We start from the raw sequence: 19,466 nt of genomic DNA, 5'->3' as shown, positions 1-19,466 counted from the left end.
GGATGGATGGGGTGAAGGGGGCTTTGGGGATGTGGGGTTTGTCTGTTGAGGAAGGTGGGGAGAGGACAGTAGACAGGGGTGAATGGAGATTGGTTGTATATGGAATATGTTGTGATGCATGTGGTGGATTGGTGGGGGGTCTGGGGGGTGAGGTAGTGTGTGTGAGCAAAATTTTTTGACGCCGCCCGAAGGGATTTCTCCCCGTCCTCTCCTTTATATGGGGGGACGGAGAGGGGGGGTCGCCGATTTAATGAATCGGCCTTGCTGTGGATGTGCTGTATCCTGGGGCACTGCTTCTGACCCAGAGCAGTGGACAGGGTGCAGGGATGACCCGTCATCTAGGAGGTGCTAAGATGGGAGGGAGGGTGGAGGGGTGTGGAGTGTTTTCGGGGATGGAGTGGGTGGAAGTGATTTTGTGCCTTGTCCTTTTTGGCTATCTCCCTGGTAATGAGGAAAAAAGACCTTGGTATATGTATGTATGTATGTACCAAATATATATATATATATATATATATATATATATATATATATATATATATATTTATATATATGTATATACATATATATATATATATGTATATATATATATGTATACCGGTATATGTAAATATATATACCTATGTACACACACACATACGCACACACACACACACACACACACACACACACATATATATATATATATATATATATATATATATATATATATATATATATATATATAACTACAAAGTACTCGTAATGTCGTAACACATTCGTAAATTTCAACAAGAACCCAATGTGTTGGATAAGAAGAAATGAAATAGATGATATCCATATATTTCGATCAAGGACTGTGATCCTCTTTAGTGGAATACAGAGTAGTGGAGCAAAAGGCATGTCTTATTTACAGAGAAAGAAGAAGGAACATGGATAGGGCTCAGGTAACGTCTAATGCTTTGCGAGGCAAATCACCCGCCTTCACCAAAGATGGTAATAATTCGTAAAGACCTGGAGCCAAGGAACCATTGTATAGACGAAGAAATTAAACGCTGGACTTGTTTCGAGGAGTCCAGCATTTACTTTCTTCATCTATGTATCCATCTATCTATCTATCTATATATATACATATATATATATAATATATATATATATATATATATATATATATATATATATATACATATATTAGAATAAATAGGCAGTAAGTTCTCTTTTAAACATGTTTGGTTAAAGACCAGCGCAAATTCAGTATCAACTAACTTCTTAGTAGTTTTCTCTATCTTCCGAATAGACTTCTTGTAATCAGAAGGGAGGTCAAAAACGAGGCTGCCGAGATCCATATTGAATTATTAAGAAAATACTATACAATAATACATAATGCGAGCTTTCGGTTGATGCTTTCAACCATCTTCAGGCGAGAAAAGAATCTAATACATAAAAAGAATGCTAACAATTTAAATACAGAAATTTGGTGTATGCAAGGTATTGGGAGAGGTCACAGTTGCTGCCTAGGTTGGCGCACAATGGAGCTACGTGTGGTGGGTCTGTTGTTGATTGGTGAGATTATGTCCGGTGGGATTATGTTCGGTGGGATTATGTCGGCTGCGCTAGGAGGATGTCTGCTGGAACTCCGTAGGAAGGGTCTGTTGTTGATTGGTGATATTATGTCCGGTGGGATTATGTTCGGTGAGATTATGTCGGCTGCGCTGCGAGGATGTCTGCTGGAACTCCCTAGGGAGGATCTGTTGTTTTTGGGAGTTGTGATGCTCGGAGGATGTCTTTGAACAGTCGAGTTCTTATGCAATAGGAGGGCACCGAGTGTGTCAGTCTGTATATTGATGAGTGGAGTCTGTTGTGAAATGTATACTTTCTCAAAAATGTGTAGTTTTCTGTGATTGCTGCAGTGTCTAAGTATTTTCGTGTTATCCACCAAATGTGGCCTTGTGAGGGTTTTGTTGTGAGTTTGTTTCATGTGTTTTTGTATGCTGCCCTCACGAGCATGCATTGTAAGTCTCCTGCTCAACGAAGTCGTAGTGACACCAATGTAAGATACATTATTTAGAAGTTTGCAACCTTCTTCGGGACAGGAAAATTTGTATATCACATTGGTTTGCTTGAGGGGACTGTGGTTCTTAGACAAATTGTTTGTCATAAGGAGGTTGGAGACCTTGGGGTTTTTGTAATAAATAATAATGTCTAATTTGTCTTTAGTGTTGGTGCAAGTAGTGTTTCGTGTGATTATTTCTTTGATGACGCGTTCGTCCGTTTTGTAAGCAGGTGTCATTTGGTTTTTGTAGTAGACTATATGTTTGGTGGGAGGTTGGTTTTGTTCTTGTTGTGTAAAAGTGCGTGTCATGAATATTCTTGTTTCGTTATCTATGACTGTGTTAGAATATCCGTTGTTGGAAAGTATCTGCTTGATGCGAGATAATTCCTGGTGGAATAAGGTCCATGAGGAGCAGTTCCGGAAAGCACGGCGGAGGTAGGCACGTATGACACTCAACTTGTGACCTCTCCCAATACCTTGTATACACCAAATTTCTGTATTTAAATTGTTAGCATTCTTTTTATGTATTAGATTCTTTTCTCGCCTGAAGATGGTTGAAAGCATCAACCGAAAGCTCGCATTATGTATTATTGTATAGTATTTTCTTAATAATTCAATATGGATCTCGGCAGCCTCGTTTTTGACCTCCCTTCTGATTACAAGAAGTCTATTCGGAAGATAGAGAAAACTACTAAGAAGTTAGTTGATACTGAATTTGCGCTGGTCTTTAACCAAACATGTTTAAAAAAATATACATATATATATATGTGTGTGTCTGTTTTGTGTGTGTGTGTGTGTTTTGTGAGTGTGTGTGTGTGTGTGTGTGTGTGTGAGTGTGTGTATGTTGAACCATTGTGACATGTTGAGGAAGGTTTCGATTTGAGCTTCTTCAGAGGAAGCTCAAAGCGAAATCGGTCAGGAATAAATTGCGAACTAGACCCGTGTCATCTTCTGTTTTCCTCTAGTTTGTACTTATATATACATATATGTGTGTGCGTGTATGTGTATGTGTGTTTGTGTGTGTTTTTTTTTGTTTTATTATTATGCATGGGGGTGGATGTCCACTTACCAAATTGTAATATGCGGCCTTGGAGGTGTGTCTATGAGTTATTGTTTATATATCAATTTGCCAATCTTAACTTTAAATTCACTTATGGTGTCCTCCTAGATTACTTCTAACCTCATGATTTATCGCAACTATATGGAAGGCTAAGATTTTTTGTATTCAAGCAAGTTATTTATTTAATTATTTATTAATATATTTTTATTTAGTTCTTGATTTATTATTCTTATCATTACTATTATTTATATATATATGTTATTTATTTATTTATTTATTTGTTTTTATTTGTGCTGCGTCCTCCTGGTATTCTCATTCCGTACAAGTAGATTCTCGTTGTAAAAATTTTCTTCCATTTCTTATTCCATTCCAAAGAGAGCTATTTTATCAAAACTCTATTTGTTCTTGAAATGTGGGCAGTCCTCTTTCTTTTTATCTCTCCTCATGCATCTTCTAAGATAGGTTAAGGACCTTTCTAATTGGTGTCCTTTGAATTCTCATTAATATTTTTTTTCTGTGTGACAACAACACCAATACATGTTCCAATTTTGGGCAAATCATAATCTTATCCATATAATGAAATGTTACGCTTATGTTCATAAACAACAGTTTGTCTCCCCCGTCATTCTGAATTTCATATCCTCTTCTTTCTTCTGTTTTGTGATTAGTTCATCTCCCTTGTAGATTGGTACCACGTTTACCTTTTTCTGATCCCATGGTCGTATCCCTTCTTCCAATGAACACATAATCAGGTGGAGTTTTTTGCCTACCAATTGCTCTCAATATTATTCTAATTCCCTTTTAGAGGTCAAATCTAGTGCTGGGTCTTTCTTAATTGTAAATGTTTTTGATCATTATTCATTTGTTCTCTTCCAATCTTATATTGTTTAATATATCTCAGATAATTTTCTGCTCCCGTTCGAATTCTTCTTCCTTGTTGAATACCGATTGAAAACTTTTATCTATTGATTTAGTCTATTTTTTTCCTCATATACTACACATCAACTTTCCGTTGAAATATTCCTTTTCTGGTTCAACCTACCATTTACAAATTTATAGCACAACGTGGGTTCATCTTTACATTTCACTATATTTGTTTTTGTGTGTGCGCACGCTCGCGTATGCGCGTTAACAAATATCAACGTGACAAGAAATCGATATGTACATTTTTATATCAGAAAAGAAATAATATAATCTTCATTGTCACTAAAAGTAAAGCCACATTGATGAAGAATTACATCATCGTAAGACATGTGACGTCACGACCACGGTAAAGTAGAGTGGAGATTGGTTGTATTCAAGATAATGAGCGCTCAGTCAACGAGGTACGCCCTAAACGTCTTGGGGAAAGTAATCTCGTTAGTCCAGAGCTCCTTCCCTATATAATTACAAGTCTCCTCCTGGAACTCCAGAAACCGAACGACACGAGCATTTGGTACACCGATAGATCAAAGAACAGTTGAATTGAAATCTACATCGGATAACAAAAAAGAAACAAGAAGACTTGTGCCGAAGAACAGAACACTCTCGAAAGTCATTTGGCATCACCCAACGAAGAAACATCGGGAAATTTCTAATCTTAACCTCGACTTCTAGAACCAACGTCCTCACCTTCACAATGTTCCCCTCAATCTTCAATGGAACAGGACCTCGAGCTCTGGCTCGAACCCAAGAATTCAGCTTCGGCTATCCTGACGGAGTCGTTATCAGTGACCTCGTTCCCGACCACATGAAAGAGTATGTCCATCCTCACTGGATGAATTTCCCTCCCGTCAATCCAATGGTTCATTACATATTGGGCGTCGTGTATCTCTTCCTCGGAACAGCGGCTATTTGCGGAAACGGAATTGTTCTCTACGTTTTCCTCAAAACTAAGGTGAGCTGTTGTGTTATCGTACCAAACACATGAGATATGCTATGTACATATACATATGCAACCATGAACGTTATTTGAATTTTCACGTTTTATCCCTGTTTGGGTTACTGCAAGCGCAAAGCCCATTTCCCGATTTACTTTAAACTACCTTATCTTCCCCCCCCAGAATCTTCGGACGCCCGCTAACATGCTAGTCGTTAACCTGTCCTTCAGTGACCTCTGCATGCTGCTCTCACAGTTCCCTTGGTTCGCTTGGAACTGCTTCATGGGAGGTGTGTGGTACTTTAGTCCATTCATGTGCGAGCTCTATGCTTGCCTGGGCGCTATCACAGGACTGTGTAGCCTCTGGAGTCTTGTCTTCATTTCCTACGACAGGTGAGAGTCTGGAAAGACGTACAGATTTTGAAAAAAAAAAATCAAAATTCTTCATTAATGTGCTCAATGCGTTTGTTACGTTATCTACTCGCTTTCAATAAGTAGGTTCTAATTTTTTGTTTTGGTGATCCCTTCCATGTTTAAAACGTTGTAGAGAATTTCTTTTATATGAGAAATTTAACCTCTCTTTATTATAGCTCTGTCCATCCTCTACCTTCTTGTTCATTTGTTTGATCAAAAAACAATAATTTGTACTCTTGAATAAACACAAACACACACAGACACACACACACACACACATCCCGTCTATATTTCAATCATTTCTTCTATTTTCTTGGCGCCAGGTACAATGTTATTGTGCGTGGTATGAATGGTACAAAGTTGACGAGTGGCATGGCCTTTGGCATGATGATGTTCTGCTGGGGCTATGGCATCCTCATGTCCATCTTCCCCTTCATTGGGTGGGGAAAGTACATCCCAGAAGGTAAATATATTGGCATGAATCTCGATTCTTTATTATAAGTAGGACTGAAGAACTACAGTGTGTTCATTTTTTTTTCATTCAGAAGAACATGTCATAGATCACGTCACTTGACATGGAAGTCTCGGTGACGTCAGAAAAGTTAAATAGCCTCATGTGAAATGACGAAGTCTTTTGGTTCAGACTCTTTAGTCGAAAGACTGACCATCAGCTGAAGGAAATAGTTGGATAGGTTAAAGATGGACTGAATTTGATCTCCCCTCGCCCTACAGGAATCCTGGACTCTTGTTCCTTCGACTACCTGACACGTGACTGGAACGTCCGTTCTCACGGTCTGTGCCTCTTCATCTGTTGTTTCTGCATCCCGCTGTTGTGCATCGCCTTCTTCTACGTGTCCATCATCAAGGCCATCTGCGCCCACGAAGCCGCCATGCGCGCACAGGCCAAGAAGATGAACGTTTCCAACCTCAGATCCAGTGGCGAGAGCGATGGCGATTCAGCCGAAGTCCGGATTGCCAAGGTGGCTGTAACCAACGTCTCCCTGTGGTTGATCTGTTGGACGCCCTACGCAGCCATTGTTGTCCAGGTGAGGAACGGGAGTGCTCCATCTCCTGTTGCATTGTAGACCTCCACCAGAAACTATACTTTCTCAATTCACTAAGGCTTGAGGTTCCCCTGAGAAATGCTGTGATATTCTGAAGACACTTGTCTATATATCGTGTTACCTTAGTCGTTTCCTTATTTTCTGTGGTATGAATATTGACTGTAAATTAACCAGGAAATAACTCCTTCGTAGTTATTTTTTTTTTTTTTTTCACATGGCCAATTTACCTTATCTTTACTTTCTGAGACACTTACTTTGAACCGCCAAGGAAACCATTGAAACTAATTTCTGATCAAATTGATTTGGTTTTAACCTACAGGGAATGTTCTTCGATCAAGCATCGATCACTCCGTTGGTGTCGATGCTCCCAGCCCTGCTGGCAAAGACCGCGTCTTGTTACAACCCCATGATCTATGCTATCAGCCACCCCCGCTACCGGCTGGCGCTGCAGAAGGAGCTTCCATGGCTCTGCATCCATGAGGAGGCACCCTCCAGCAAAGCCTCGAACGACAGCCAGTCGACAGTCACAAAGGACGAAAAGGAATAATCTGAACTTCATCCATCCACGACACGCTCATGACCATGTGATACGAACCTTTCTAGTCAGACATTCGCTCCATGTAATCTTAGATACCTTATGCATGAAAAATACATAAAAATAAATGAGGGTTTAATTTCTTATTGTCAAGTATTATTTCGTGCCCGGTTTAAAATATATATAAGAGACATTTCTTTTTGCAATCGTGACTTGCTTGTTACTAAAGATGGGTTCTGTGTACGCCGAAAGAAGTCAGGGTGGTCGACGCAATTACCTTCCTTACGCACATCCCCAAGGGGCTGGTACTTGATCTCCGGACTGGTCCCTAGACAGTACTCGACCATACAATGATTCAGTTGGATCCTCTACACACATACATGCATGCATATACATGCATATATATATACATACATACATATATGCATATATCTAATGCATACAAACATAAATACATACGTACATATAGACGTACATATATACATACATATTTACTCGAAGACACGTACAAATGTATGAATACATACGTACATACATACATAAATACATGCATACATACATACATAACATACATACACACACAACTACGCGCACATACATGCAGATACACATACACATATACATGCACACGAACATATACATACACAATACATACATATCTATATACATATATACATACGTACATACATACACTCACACATATGTAACGAGGGTTTGTTACATATAGGGGTAGCGCGGCGATGTAAAGTCTCGGTGGACTTTGGCGGCTTACTGGCAGGAACTTGCTATTTACAGCTTCGGGGAATGTCTCCCATGGATAAGGGAGAGTTCTCCCCAGTCTCCTCTCCTAGGTTCCTGACCTAGGCTACCTATCTATGGCGAGCGCAGCCGCCATTTATAAAATGGAAAAGCGCCTAGATAAGCATGTTTGGTGTAGTTGTATCCTGGGGAACGTGTTTGTATTATAATATACACTGTACTTGTTTTAGTTGCATAGTAATGGGTTTAGTATTATTATTTGTGGTTGTGTTTATTTATGGCGTATATATTGAAGTTACGATAATGTAGTTGGATCTGTCTGGTGACATTAGGTACTTCCTTCTTGGGTGACGACGCGACGGCGTCATGTTGTTGTGATACGTTAGCATTCCTTGAGTCATGTGTTTTGTGATTGAGGGAATGCGAGGTCAGTGAAGTTGAAGGTCTTGCTAAAGACGAGTACCATCTCGCATGTGTGTGGATTACGTGTACGGCCTGTGACATGGTTAGTAATGATTATACTTTTTACTTATATATTTATTTATAATTATCAATTTTTTCGCATCCGACCTAATTATGGACCAAAAGGTCTCCTGCCGGCATGATCCGCCTTTGTAATCCTTTCTAATGTTTACACATAGACATGCATCCATACAGACCTACATACACAGATACATAATGCATATATACACGCATGAATAAACACATGTATACATACACCATCAATGTACATAAAGATATAAAATATACGTGACTATACAGCCATTAGTACATATGCTTTGATATATTCATTTATATCATATATATATATATATATTCTGGTTGAAATCAACTGCACTAGTTGCTTTAACAATCTTCAAGACTGTATTCTTTAATCTGGAGAATACTTTCCTATTAGCAACTGAGAGGGACAGGAAGTAGTCATTCATGACTCTCAAAAGAAAATACACAGTGTATGCCAACTGATATATTTTTGCATAGTAATAGTATTGAACAACTATTGACTCCACCGAAACTATAGTTTTTCGCCTCGTCGTGAGGCGTCTTCAGGGTGAGGACTGCTTTGTAGGATGCTCTGCTATATTGAAGGTCTTCCAACGAATAATGACCGCTGGTTGGATGGGCGGGCTTATAAGGCTCAGCCTGCCTAGCTCAGACGGAATACTGGCCTCTCATTGGCTGAGAGGTGCAGTATGGGATTTTGTCCGGGAGCCAAGGGAGTGGGATTTTGTCTGGGAGCCAAGGGGGTGGGATTTTGTCTGGAAGCCAGTGTAGAGGGGTGCCAGTGTAGAGAGGTGCCTCCTCTTCCTAGATGTGGACATCTCTAAACAAGAACAGGGCTTCAAGACTAAGGTTTACACTAAAGCCACCAACGTGGGCCGCTGCCTCAATGCCAAGGGAGAATGCCCTGTTTCATACAAGATATCCGTGATATCTTCCTATGTGAAGAGGGCCCTTACCCACTGTAGTAGCTGGACTGAGATTCACAGAGAACTCGACCGTATCCGCCAGCTCCTCACCAATAACGGCTATGCAGACCATCTCATCGAGAAAGTCATACAGAAAAAACTGGACCAGTTTGCAGACTCGACCCAGTTGCCCACCCCTCCCAAGGAGAAAATCACCGTTTACCACCATAATTCTTTTCATGATCGGTACCGCGAGGAGTGTGATGCCCTTAGGAATATCATCAAGAGAGGAGTCACCCCAACCAACAGAAATGCCATCATAGACTTGAGAATTCTCTGCAAACCTAACCTCATTAGTTCCCTGATTATGAGGAATAGCACGGCGCCCAGGGCCCCGAGTGAGGCTACCACCAATGTTGTATACAAATTTTCATGTCAGGAGGGCCGCTGCGACGGCTCCAGCACATACATTGGCAGGACCTCCTCTACACTGCGGCGTCGCCTACAATCCCATAGAAACCAGGGATCAATTTTCCAGCATTTCACTGAAACACACAACATGAAGCCTCCTCTACAGAAGCTGCTAGACCAAACGGACATTCTTCACAAGGAGTCTGCCTTCAGGAAGCTGCAGATTGCAGAAGCAGTATCCATTACTTGCCAGCGCCCTACCATCAACATACAGCAAGCTGCCGATTTTATTCTCCCTTCCGCGCGCCCTGTAAAGAATAACCCCCTCCAGGAACAACAAGCCCTTAGACAGCAGCAGCCCCGCGAACAAATGAAACATGTCCAGCTAGTTTATCAGCGCCTAGGACCAGTAACCAGAGCAGCAGCAAATCAGGCCAGAGCTTCTAGACAAAATACCACCCCTTTGGCCCCCGAACAAAATCCCACCCTCTTAGCTCCCAGACAAAATCCCACCCTCTTGACTCCCAGACAAAATCCCACCCTCTTGAACCCCAGACAAAATAACACCCTCTTGGCTCCTAGACAAAATCCCACCCCCTTGGCTTCCAGACAAAATCCCACCCCCTTGGCTTCCAGACAAAATCCCACCCCCTTGGCTCCCAGACAAAATCCCACTCCCTTGGCTCCCGGACAAAATCCCATACTGCACCTCTCAGCCAATGAGAGGCCAGTATTCCGTCTGAGCTAGGCAGGCTGAGCCTTATAAGCCCGCCCATCCAACTAGCGGTCATTATTCGTTGGAAGACCTTCAATATAGCAGAGCATCCTACAAAGCAGTCCTCACCCTGAAGACGCCTCACGACGAGGCGAAAAACTATAGTTTCGGTGGAGTCAATAGTTGTTCAATACTATTACTATGCAAAAATATATCAGTTGGCATACACTGTGTATTTTCTTTTGAGAGTCATGAATGACTACTTCCAGTCCCTCTCAGTTGCTAATAGGAAAGTATTCTCCAGATTAAAGAATACAGTCTTGAAGATTGTTAAAGCAACTAGTGCAGTTGATTTCAACCAGAATTGTCTTAGAGAAAACCTGTGCCCCAGAAATATATATATATATACATATATATACATACATATATATATATATATATATATATATATATTTATATAAATATATATAAAGTATATATGTATATATAGATATGTATATATATATATATATATATATATATATATATATTTACATGTATATGTGTATATATATACATATATATGTATATCGGTATATGTAAATATATGTATACCTATGTACACACACACACATACGCACACACACACACACACACACACACACACACATATATATATATATATATATATATATATATATATATATATATATATATATATATATATATGAGAGTAATTCGCTAATAGCAGCGACATCAAACCGATAATTTTTGTGACAGTTGCATGCAGGATTCGAACCCGCTGTACTCGGCCATCCGTAAATTACCTTCCCAGTGCCCTAACCACTAGACCACAGAGGCTATAAAATCCTTGAAACCTGGAACCGAACTGATTCCCGAGGGAAGGAAGATCACTTATTACGGCGATCCGAAATTCCTGTTTTACTCAAGGACCAGCCCACCAGTGGTATGGGGTAAGGACCGGGTCGAACCCCTTTCACGCTTATCGCCATTGTAACTATGAGAGTAATTCGCTAATAGCAGCGACATCAAACCGATAATTTTTGTGACAGTTGCATGCAGGATTCGAACCCGCTGTACTCGGCCATCCGTAAATTACCTTCCCAGTGCCCTAACCACTAGACCACAGAGGCTATAAAATCCCTGAAACCTGGAACCGAACTGATTCCCGAGGGAAGGAAGATCACTTATTACGGCGATCCGAAATTCCTGTTTTACTCAAGGACCAGCCCACCAGTGGTATGGGGTAAGGACCGGGTCGAACCCCTTTCGCGCTTATCGCCATTGTAACTATGAGAGTAATTCGCTGATAGCCGCGTCATCAAACCGATAATGTTTGTGACAGTTGCATGCAGGATTCGAACCCGCTGTACTCGGCCATCCGTAAATTACCTTCCCAGTGCCCTAACCACTAGACCACAGAGGCTATAAAATCCTTGAAACCTGGAACCGAACTGATTCCCGAGGGAAGGAAGATCACTTATTACGGCGATCCGAAATTCTTGTTTTACTCAAGGACCAGCCCACCAGTGGTATGGGGTAAGGACCGGGTCGAACCCCTTTCACGCTTATCGCCATTGTAACTATGAGAGTAATTCGCTAATAGCAGCGACATCAAACCGATAATTTTTGTGACAGTTGCATGCAGGATTCGAACCCGCTGTACTCGGCCATCCGTAAATTACCTTCCCAGTGCCCTAACCACTAGACCACAGAGGCTATAAAATCCTTGAAACCTGGAACCGAACTGATTCCCGAGGGAAGGAAGATCACTTATTACGGCGATCCGAAATTCTTGTTTTACTCAAGGACCAGCTCACCAGTGGTATGGGGTAAGGACCGGGTCGAACCCCTTTCACGCTTATCGCCATTGTAACTATTAGAGTAATTCGCTAATAGCAGCGACATCAAACCGATAATTTTTGTGACAGTTGCATGCAGGATTCGAACCCGCTGTACTCGGCCATCCGTAAATTACCTTCCCAGTGCCCTAACCACTAGACCACAGAGGCTATAAAATCCTTGAAACCTGGAACCGAACTGATTCCCGAGGGAAGGAAGATCACTTATTACGGCGATCCGAAATTCCTGTTTTACTCAAGGACCAGCCCACCAGTGGTATGGGCTAAGGACCGGGTCGAACCCCTTTCGCGCTTATCGCCATTGTAACTATGAGAGTAATTCGCTAATAGCAGCGACATCAAACCGATAATTTTTGTGACAGTTGCATGCAGGATTCGAACCCGCTGTACTCGGCCATCCGTAAATTACCTTCCCAGTGCCCTAACCACTAGACCACAGAGGCTATAAAATCCTTGAAACCTGGAACCGAACTGATTCCCGAGGGAAGGAAGATCACTTATTACGGCGATCCGAAATTCCTGTTTTACTCAAGGACCAGCCCACCAGTGGTATGGGGTAAGGACCGGGTCAAACCCCTTTCACGCTTATCGCCATTGTAACTATGAGAGTAATTCGCTAATAGCAGCGACATCAAACCGATAATTTTTGTGACAGTTGCATGCAGGATTCGAACCCGCTGTACTCGGCCATCCGTAAATTACCTTCCCAGTGCCCTAACCACTAGACCACGGAGGCTATAAAATCCTTGAAACCTGGAACCGAACTGATTCCCGAGGGAAGGAAGATCACTTAATACGGCGATCCGAAATTCCTGTTTTACTCAAGGACCAGCCCACCAGTGGTATGGGGAATCAGTTCGGTTCCAGGTTTCAAGGATTTTATAGCCTCTGTGGTCTAGTGGTTAGGGCACTGGGAAGGTAATTTACGGATGGCCGAGTACAGCGGGTTCGAATCCTGCATGCAACTGTCACAAAAATTATCGGTTTGATGTCGCTGCTATTAGCGAATTACTCTCATAGTTACAATGGCGATAAGCGCGAAAGGGGTTCGACCCGGTCCTTAGCCCATACCACTGGTGGGCTGGTCCTTGAGTAAAACAGGAATTTCGGATCGCCGTAATAAGTGATCTTCCTTCCCTCGGGAATCAGTTCGGTTCCAGGTTTCAAGGATTTTATAGCCTCTGTGGTCTAGTGGTTAGGGCACTGGGAAGGTAATTTACGGATGGCCGAGTACAGCGGGTTCGAATCCTGCATGCAACTGTCACAAACATTATCGGTTTGATGTCGCTGCTATTAGCGAATTACTCTCATAGTTACAATGGCGATAAGCGTGAAAGGGGTTCGACCCGGTCCTTACCCCATACCACTGCTGGGCTGGTCCTTGAGTAAAACAGGAATTTCGGATCGCCGTAATAAGTGATCTTCCTTCCCTCGGGAATCAGTTCGGTTCCAGGTTTCAAGGATTTTATAGCCTCTGTGGTCTAGTGGTTAGGGCACTGGGAAGGTAATTTACGGATGGCCGAGTACAGCGGGTTCGAATCCTGCATGCAACTGTCACAAAAATTGTCGATATATATATATATATATATATATATGTATATATATGTATATATATATATATATATTTATATATTATATATATATATATTTATATATATACATATATATATATATATAACTACAAAGTAATGTCGTAACACATTCGTAAATTTCAACAAGAACCCAATGTGTTGGCAATGAAGAAATGAAATAGATGACATCCATATATTTCGATCACGGACTGTGATCCTCTTCAGTGGAGTACAGAGTAGTGGAGCAAAAGGCATGCTTTATTTACAGAGAAAGAAGAAAGAACATGGATAGGACTTAGGTAACGTCTAATGCTTTGCGAGGCAAGTCACCCGCCTTCACCAAAGATGGTAATAATTTGTTGACTGCATTACTACCAGGGCAGTCAACAAATTATTACCATCTTTGGTGAAGGTGGGTGACTTGCCCCGCAAAGCATTAGACGCTATCTGAGTGCTATCCATGTTCCTTCTTCTTTCTCTGTAAATAAGACATGCCTTTTGCTCCCCTACTCTGTGTTCCACTGAAGAGGATCACAGTCCGTGATCGAAATATATGGATATCATCTATTTCATTTCTTTTCATCCAACACAGTGGGTTCTTGTTGAATGTATATATATATATATATAATATATATATATATATATATATATATATATATATATATATATGTATATATATATATGTATATATATATATATGTATATAAATATTTATATATATATATATATTGTGTGTGTGTGTGTGTGTGTGTACAGGTAAGTATATTATATATATATATATATATATATATATATAATCTTTGTTGAAGTCTACAGCAGTAGTAGCATTGTTCAACTTGTAAGAAGTACTCTCGATATTTCGAATGAGAGAGCGGAGGTTGGAGGTCAGGGTATTGATAGAATCTACAAGGTATATGGTGTTTACTCTAGACGTCTGTTGACCCAATCAGAGGTAATCTTCAGGAGTTACAATATACACTGTGAAAACAGGAATGACATACGAGGTGTGGCCTGTATTCAAAATGGCCTCCTTCCAAAATATATATATGATATACGTACACACACATTAAGGTCACAGCATTACTCATAGTTCGATCATGTACGAGTTCTGAGCTCTTTTCCGGGAGGGTAATAGGTGATCCAATGGAGGGTAATACGTTTTCCATGACCATGGTGAATCACACACACACACACGCACACACACACACACACACACACACACACACACACACACACACACACACACACACACACACACACACACACACACACACACACACACACACACACACACACAGCAGTCGTGGCAGTGTGATTTTTCAGTTGGCTTGATATCTGGGAGTGAGGGCCAGAGGAACAAAGCATGGAGCTCTGTCTAGGAGCGGGTGTGTGGTTTAGGTGTGGTGGTGTTGTATGGGTGAGTGGAGTAGGTTATTGCATATCCTTGAATTGTATATTGCGTTGACTTATCTATTTACCTATTTACTTATCTATTCATTTATCCATTATCTAGTACTGTTTGTTTATTTTTTCATCCATTCATTACCCCTTTATTCATCAACTTATTCATCTTTTAGTTTATTCACTTATTTTCTATCTATAGATTTTTTATCCTTTTTTGTTTATGCGTGCAGCTGAGTCATCTTTACAAGAGCTTTGTTAATGGTTCTTAACTAACTTAAGTAGCTGCCTAAGTAAGTTTATTTTCTTACTTTGACGGTAAGGCTTCTGTTGTGTGGTGTTCTACCAATTTTGTCCTTTTGCACCTACCTGTCATTTTTTATATTTAATATTTGTATTACTTGTAGAATATCTACCAGTTTTATTAATTATTGGGTGCCACGCTCTGAGTGCATAGTTAAGTGTAGATCTTATGAATTGTTTGTGTACAGTGATTACAGTTTCCCGCTTATCTTCATATCCTGTACTTGCTACTATTCTTAGTTAAGGTTCTTGTTCGTCTTCTCTGTCAAGTTTTTTAATAGACTTATGTACTTGTATATTTTTTTCTTGTTTTTCGTGATCGTCATTTTCGTTTATGCCGATAGGTGGCCCTACCACTGCCACGGCTTTGGGAAGAACTCATTACAAAAATAAATGGATAAATGAAAATAGAAAATAAGGACCTTCGAATCTCACATCATCACAACTGTGATGAGACGATTGCTTTCAAATTCCAATGAAATACTTAAGTGTTATTTTTACAGAAATATTGAATGAATTTGTTGTTTAATAATACATTTATATGGATATATATATATGTATATATATATATATATATAGTAGTCCTTGATATGTATATATACGAGTATATATATATATATATATATATATATATATATATATATATATATGTATGTATATATATATATATATATATATATATATATATATATATGTATGTATATATATATGTATGTATATAGTAGTCCTTGATATGTATATATACGAGTATATATATATATATGTGTGTGTGTGTGTGTATGTCTCTATTATCAATTATTGTTATTATTATTATTATTATTATTATCATTATTATTATTATTGTTTTTATTATTGTTATTTATTATTGTTATCATCATTATTAGCATTATTATCATTATTATTATTATTATTATTATTATTATTATAACAACAACAGCAACAATGACAATAATTATAATAATGATAATAATAATAATAATAATAGTAATGATGATAATGATAGTAATAACAATAATAACATTAATAACAACAACAATAATAATAATAATAATAATAGTAATAATAATAGTAATAATACTAATAATAGTAATAATACTATTAATGATAATAATAATGATGATGATGATGATAAAGGGTTAATTGAAAACATGTCAGTCGAAGGCTGAAAATACACATATTAAGGTAAGAGGGATTAACATAGATGGAACATAATAAATGATTACCTGTACATATGATGCTGAAGTGATTGTGCACTATACATACATATACATATATATATATATATATATATATATATATATATATATATATATATATATATATGTATGCATGTATGCATGTACATATAACATGAACATATAAAACATGATAAATGCAAATGTGTGTGTGCGCGCGCGTGTGTGTGTTTTTTACCTAGTTTTATTTACCTAGTTGTATTTTACAGGAAGGGGAGCTATGCTTGTGGTGATCTGTTTTTGTATCTTGCAAGATCAAATTTGTTCTCAAGTTCTTGTATTGTGTTTGCACACACTATTTTTTTCATTCATTTTGTTCTAGATATCTATCACTCTGTGTGGGAAGCTGCTCTTTTTCAGGTCTCTTGTATAGTTGTCCTTTTATGAGTTTTATTGCATGTCCTCTTGTTATTCCTCTGTCCCACTTTGATAAGTCCCCTCTATCAAGGTGTTCTTTCCCTTTCATAATTCTGTAGATGGTTAGTAGGTCCTCTCTTTCTCTTTGTTCCAAGGTCGGCAATTCCAGTTTGGCCAGTCTTTGTTCATATGTCAGGTTTGAAAGTGTTGGGGTCATCTTTGTCGTTGCTCTATGTATTCTTTCTAATTTTCTTATATTGTTTTTTGTACCGTGTGACCACATCAGCGTTGCATATTCCAGTTTTGGCCTTATCAGTGTTTTTGATATTTTCTCAACAAATTGTATGTTTCTCCGACTATTTTATTCATATGTTTATCTGACCACATGTCTTTGGTGATGATTACTCCTAGAGGTGTGTGTGTGTGTGTGTGTGTGTGTGTGTGTGTGTGTGTGTGTGTGTGTGTGTGTGTGTGTGTGTGTGTGTGTTTGTGCTTACGTGTGTATAAACCAACCTCTATTCACACACAAAAAAAAAATCGAGTACAAAATGTCCCTCTCCTTCCTTCCGCCCGACCTTCCGAAGTCTCTTCGATCTCGCTCTGGAAGACCCAAATTTCACTCAAAGTGTCCCTGATGTCCTCCTTCTGGTCCCCATAACTTGCGATGGAAGACCATTTGGTCCACGCCTCCTGGACTTGATGCCATCAACCTCAGTGTCCATAAGCCATCCGCCAGTACCACCTGAGGCATTCTTCCCTTTACCATCTGACCCTTAGGAACCTCATATTTGTCTCTTTCACCATCTACCTCCAATACGCTGAATCAACTCTTCCACTCCACCAGCTGTCTTGACTCCTATTAACCATCTACCCCGTACCCTTTTTGACCCCCTGAACCATCTGTTTATCCCTTCCTTCACCCACCTGCCTTCTTCTGTTACCTCTTACTTTCATTTGACCCATCTCTCACCCACGTTATGACACGAACCCACCTTGAACCACCTGTCCAAACCTTCGACCACCTGCCATCACTTCATCCATCACTTGGTGCAGACAGATACGAACCAGCTACATAGACCCTTCTCCCTCTCCTCTTCCTCCTCCTCCTCCCCCTCTTCCTCTACCCAACCTTCTGACCCACTTAAACTGAAAATCAACCTTACTCGGGCCCTTCACCCCTGATGTGCCTGGTAGTCCTCAACCTATCATTTAGAATGCAGTCAGGCAATTCCATTCAGCTACGAGGTAATCTGTGAACTTGGTCCAGGCAGAAATCGAACAATTTTATTCAGCTGTTGACCGCTCCCCTGACTAAGGAGACAAAGAACCTACGTCTCTCTTTCTCTCTTTCTCTCTTCAATTCACATTCCTCTCCCCCTCCCCTCGCTTCCCCACCTCGTCTACTCATCTACCTCTACTCCCCTCCCTTCCAGTCCTCTTCTCTCCCCTCCCTTCCACTCCACTCCCCTTCCCTGCTCATCCACTTATTCTCCCCAACCCCCCTTCCACTCCACTTTTCTTCCTTATCTTCCCTTCCCTGTTCATTCATCTTCCCTTCCCCTCTCTTCCCTTTCCTTCCATTTTCCTTTCACTTCACTCTTCTTGACTCTCTTTGCCTTCCCCTCCCTTCCTCTCCACCTCATTCCACTCTCCTTCCCTTTCCTTCCACTTCTTGCCGCGCCTCCCAACCCCTCCTCTTTCCCTCCACTTCTTGCCGCGCCTCCCAACCCCTCCTCTTTCCCCCCTTCCCCTTCAAACTCCCTTTCCCCCCCTCCTCTCCCCCCCCTTCCCCATCAAACTCCCTTTCCCCCCTCCTCTCCCCCCCTTCCCCTTCAAACTCCCTTTCCCACCCCTCCTCTCCCCCCTCCACTTCCCCTCTCCCTTCCGCATCTCTTCCTCAGACAGGAAGCTCGACTTCCACCTCGCTCGGTCTGTCCTCTCCCCTCTTTTCCCCTCATCCTCTTGACCCTTTCCCATTCCTCCTCCTCCACCTCCACCTCCTCCTCCTCTTCCTCTTCCTCCTCCTCCTCCTCCCCCTTCCACCTCCCCCTCGCCTTCACTACCTCATCCAGACCTGTTCTTTTGTCACGTTCTCCCTCTATATCATTCTCTCTATATATACTAGCTCATCCTCTTCCTCCTCTTCGTCTTCTTCCTCCTTCTCTCTTCCTCTTTCTCTCCCAATTCCTCCGCCTCTTCTTCTTCCTCCTGCTCTTCCTCTCTCTTCTCCTTTCCCAATCCTCTTCCTCCTCTCCCTCTTCCTCCTCCTCTCCCACTTCCTCCTCCTCTCCCACTCCCTATTCCTCTTCCTTCTTCCCTCCCAATTCCTCTTCTTCTTCCTCCTGCTCTTCCTCTCTCTTTTCCTTTCCCAAATCCTCCTCCTTCTCTCCCTCTTCCTCCTCCTCTTTCAATTCCTCCTCCTCTTCCTCCTCCTCTCACACCTCCTACTACTCTTCCTCCTCCTTTCCCACTTCCTTCTCCTC

At 40.7% G+C, this 19,466-nt stretch overlaps 1 protein-coding gene across 1 annotated transcript; it reads left to right on the top strand.

Moving 5' to 3' along the window:
* The first annotated feature begins 4,364 nt into the window (after positions 1-4,364).
* On the top strand, positions 4,365-7,026 carry LOC143023309 (compound eye opsin BCRH2-like). Its single transcript, XM_076181837.1, has 5 exons — positions 4,365-4,965; positions 5,132-5,340; positions 5,685-5,824; positions 6,094-6,407; positions 6,745-7,026. Exons 1-5 carry the CDS (start codon positions 4,708-4,710, stop codon positions 6,970-6,972), a joined length of 1,149 nt encoding a protein of 382 aa, XP_076037952.1. The 5' UTR covers positions 4,365-4,707; the 3' UTR covers positions 6,973-7,026.
* Positions 7,027-19,466: the final 12,440 nt, after the last annotated feature.

The sequence above is a fragment of the Oratosquilla oratoria genome, unplaced genomic scaffold, assembly GCF_046742065.1.
Source record: "Oratosquilla oratoria isolate Oo_2021 unplaced genomic scaffold, ASM4674206v1 SCAFFOLD45, whole genome shotgun sequence".
Classification (NCBI taxonomy): Eukaryota; Metazoa; Arthropoda; class Malacostraca; order Stomatopoda; family Squillidae; genus Oratosquilla; species Oratosquilla oratoria.
This window is presented reverse-complemented; position numbering and strand designations above follow the sequence as displayed.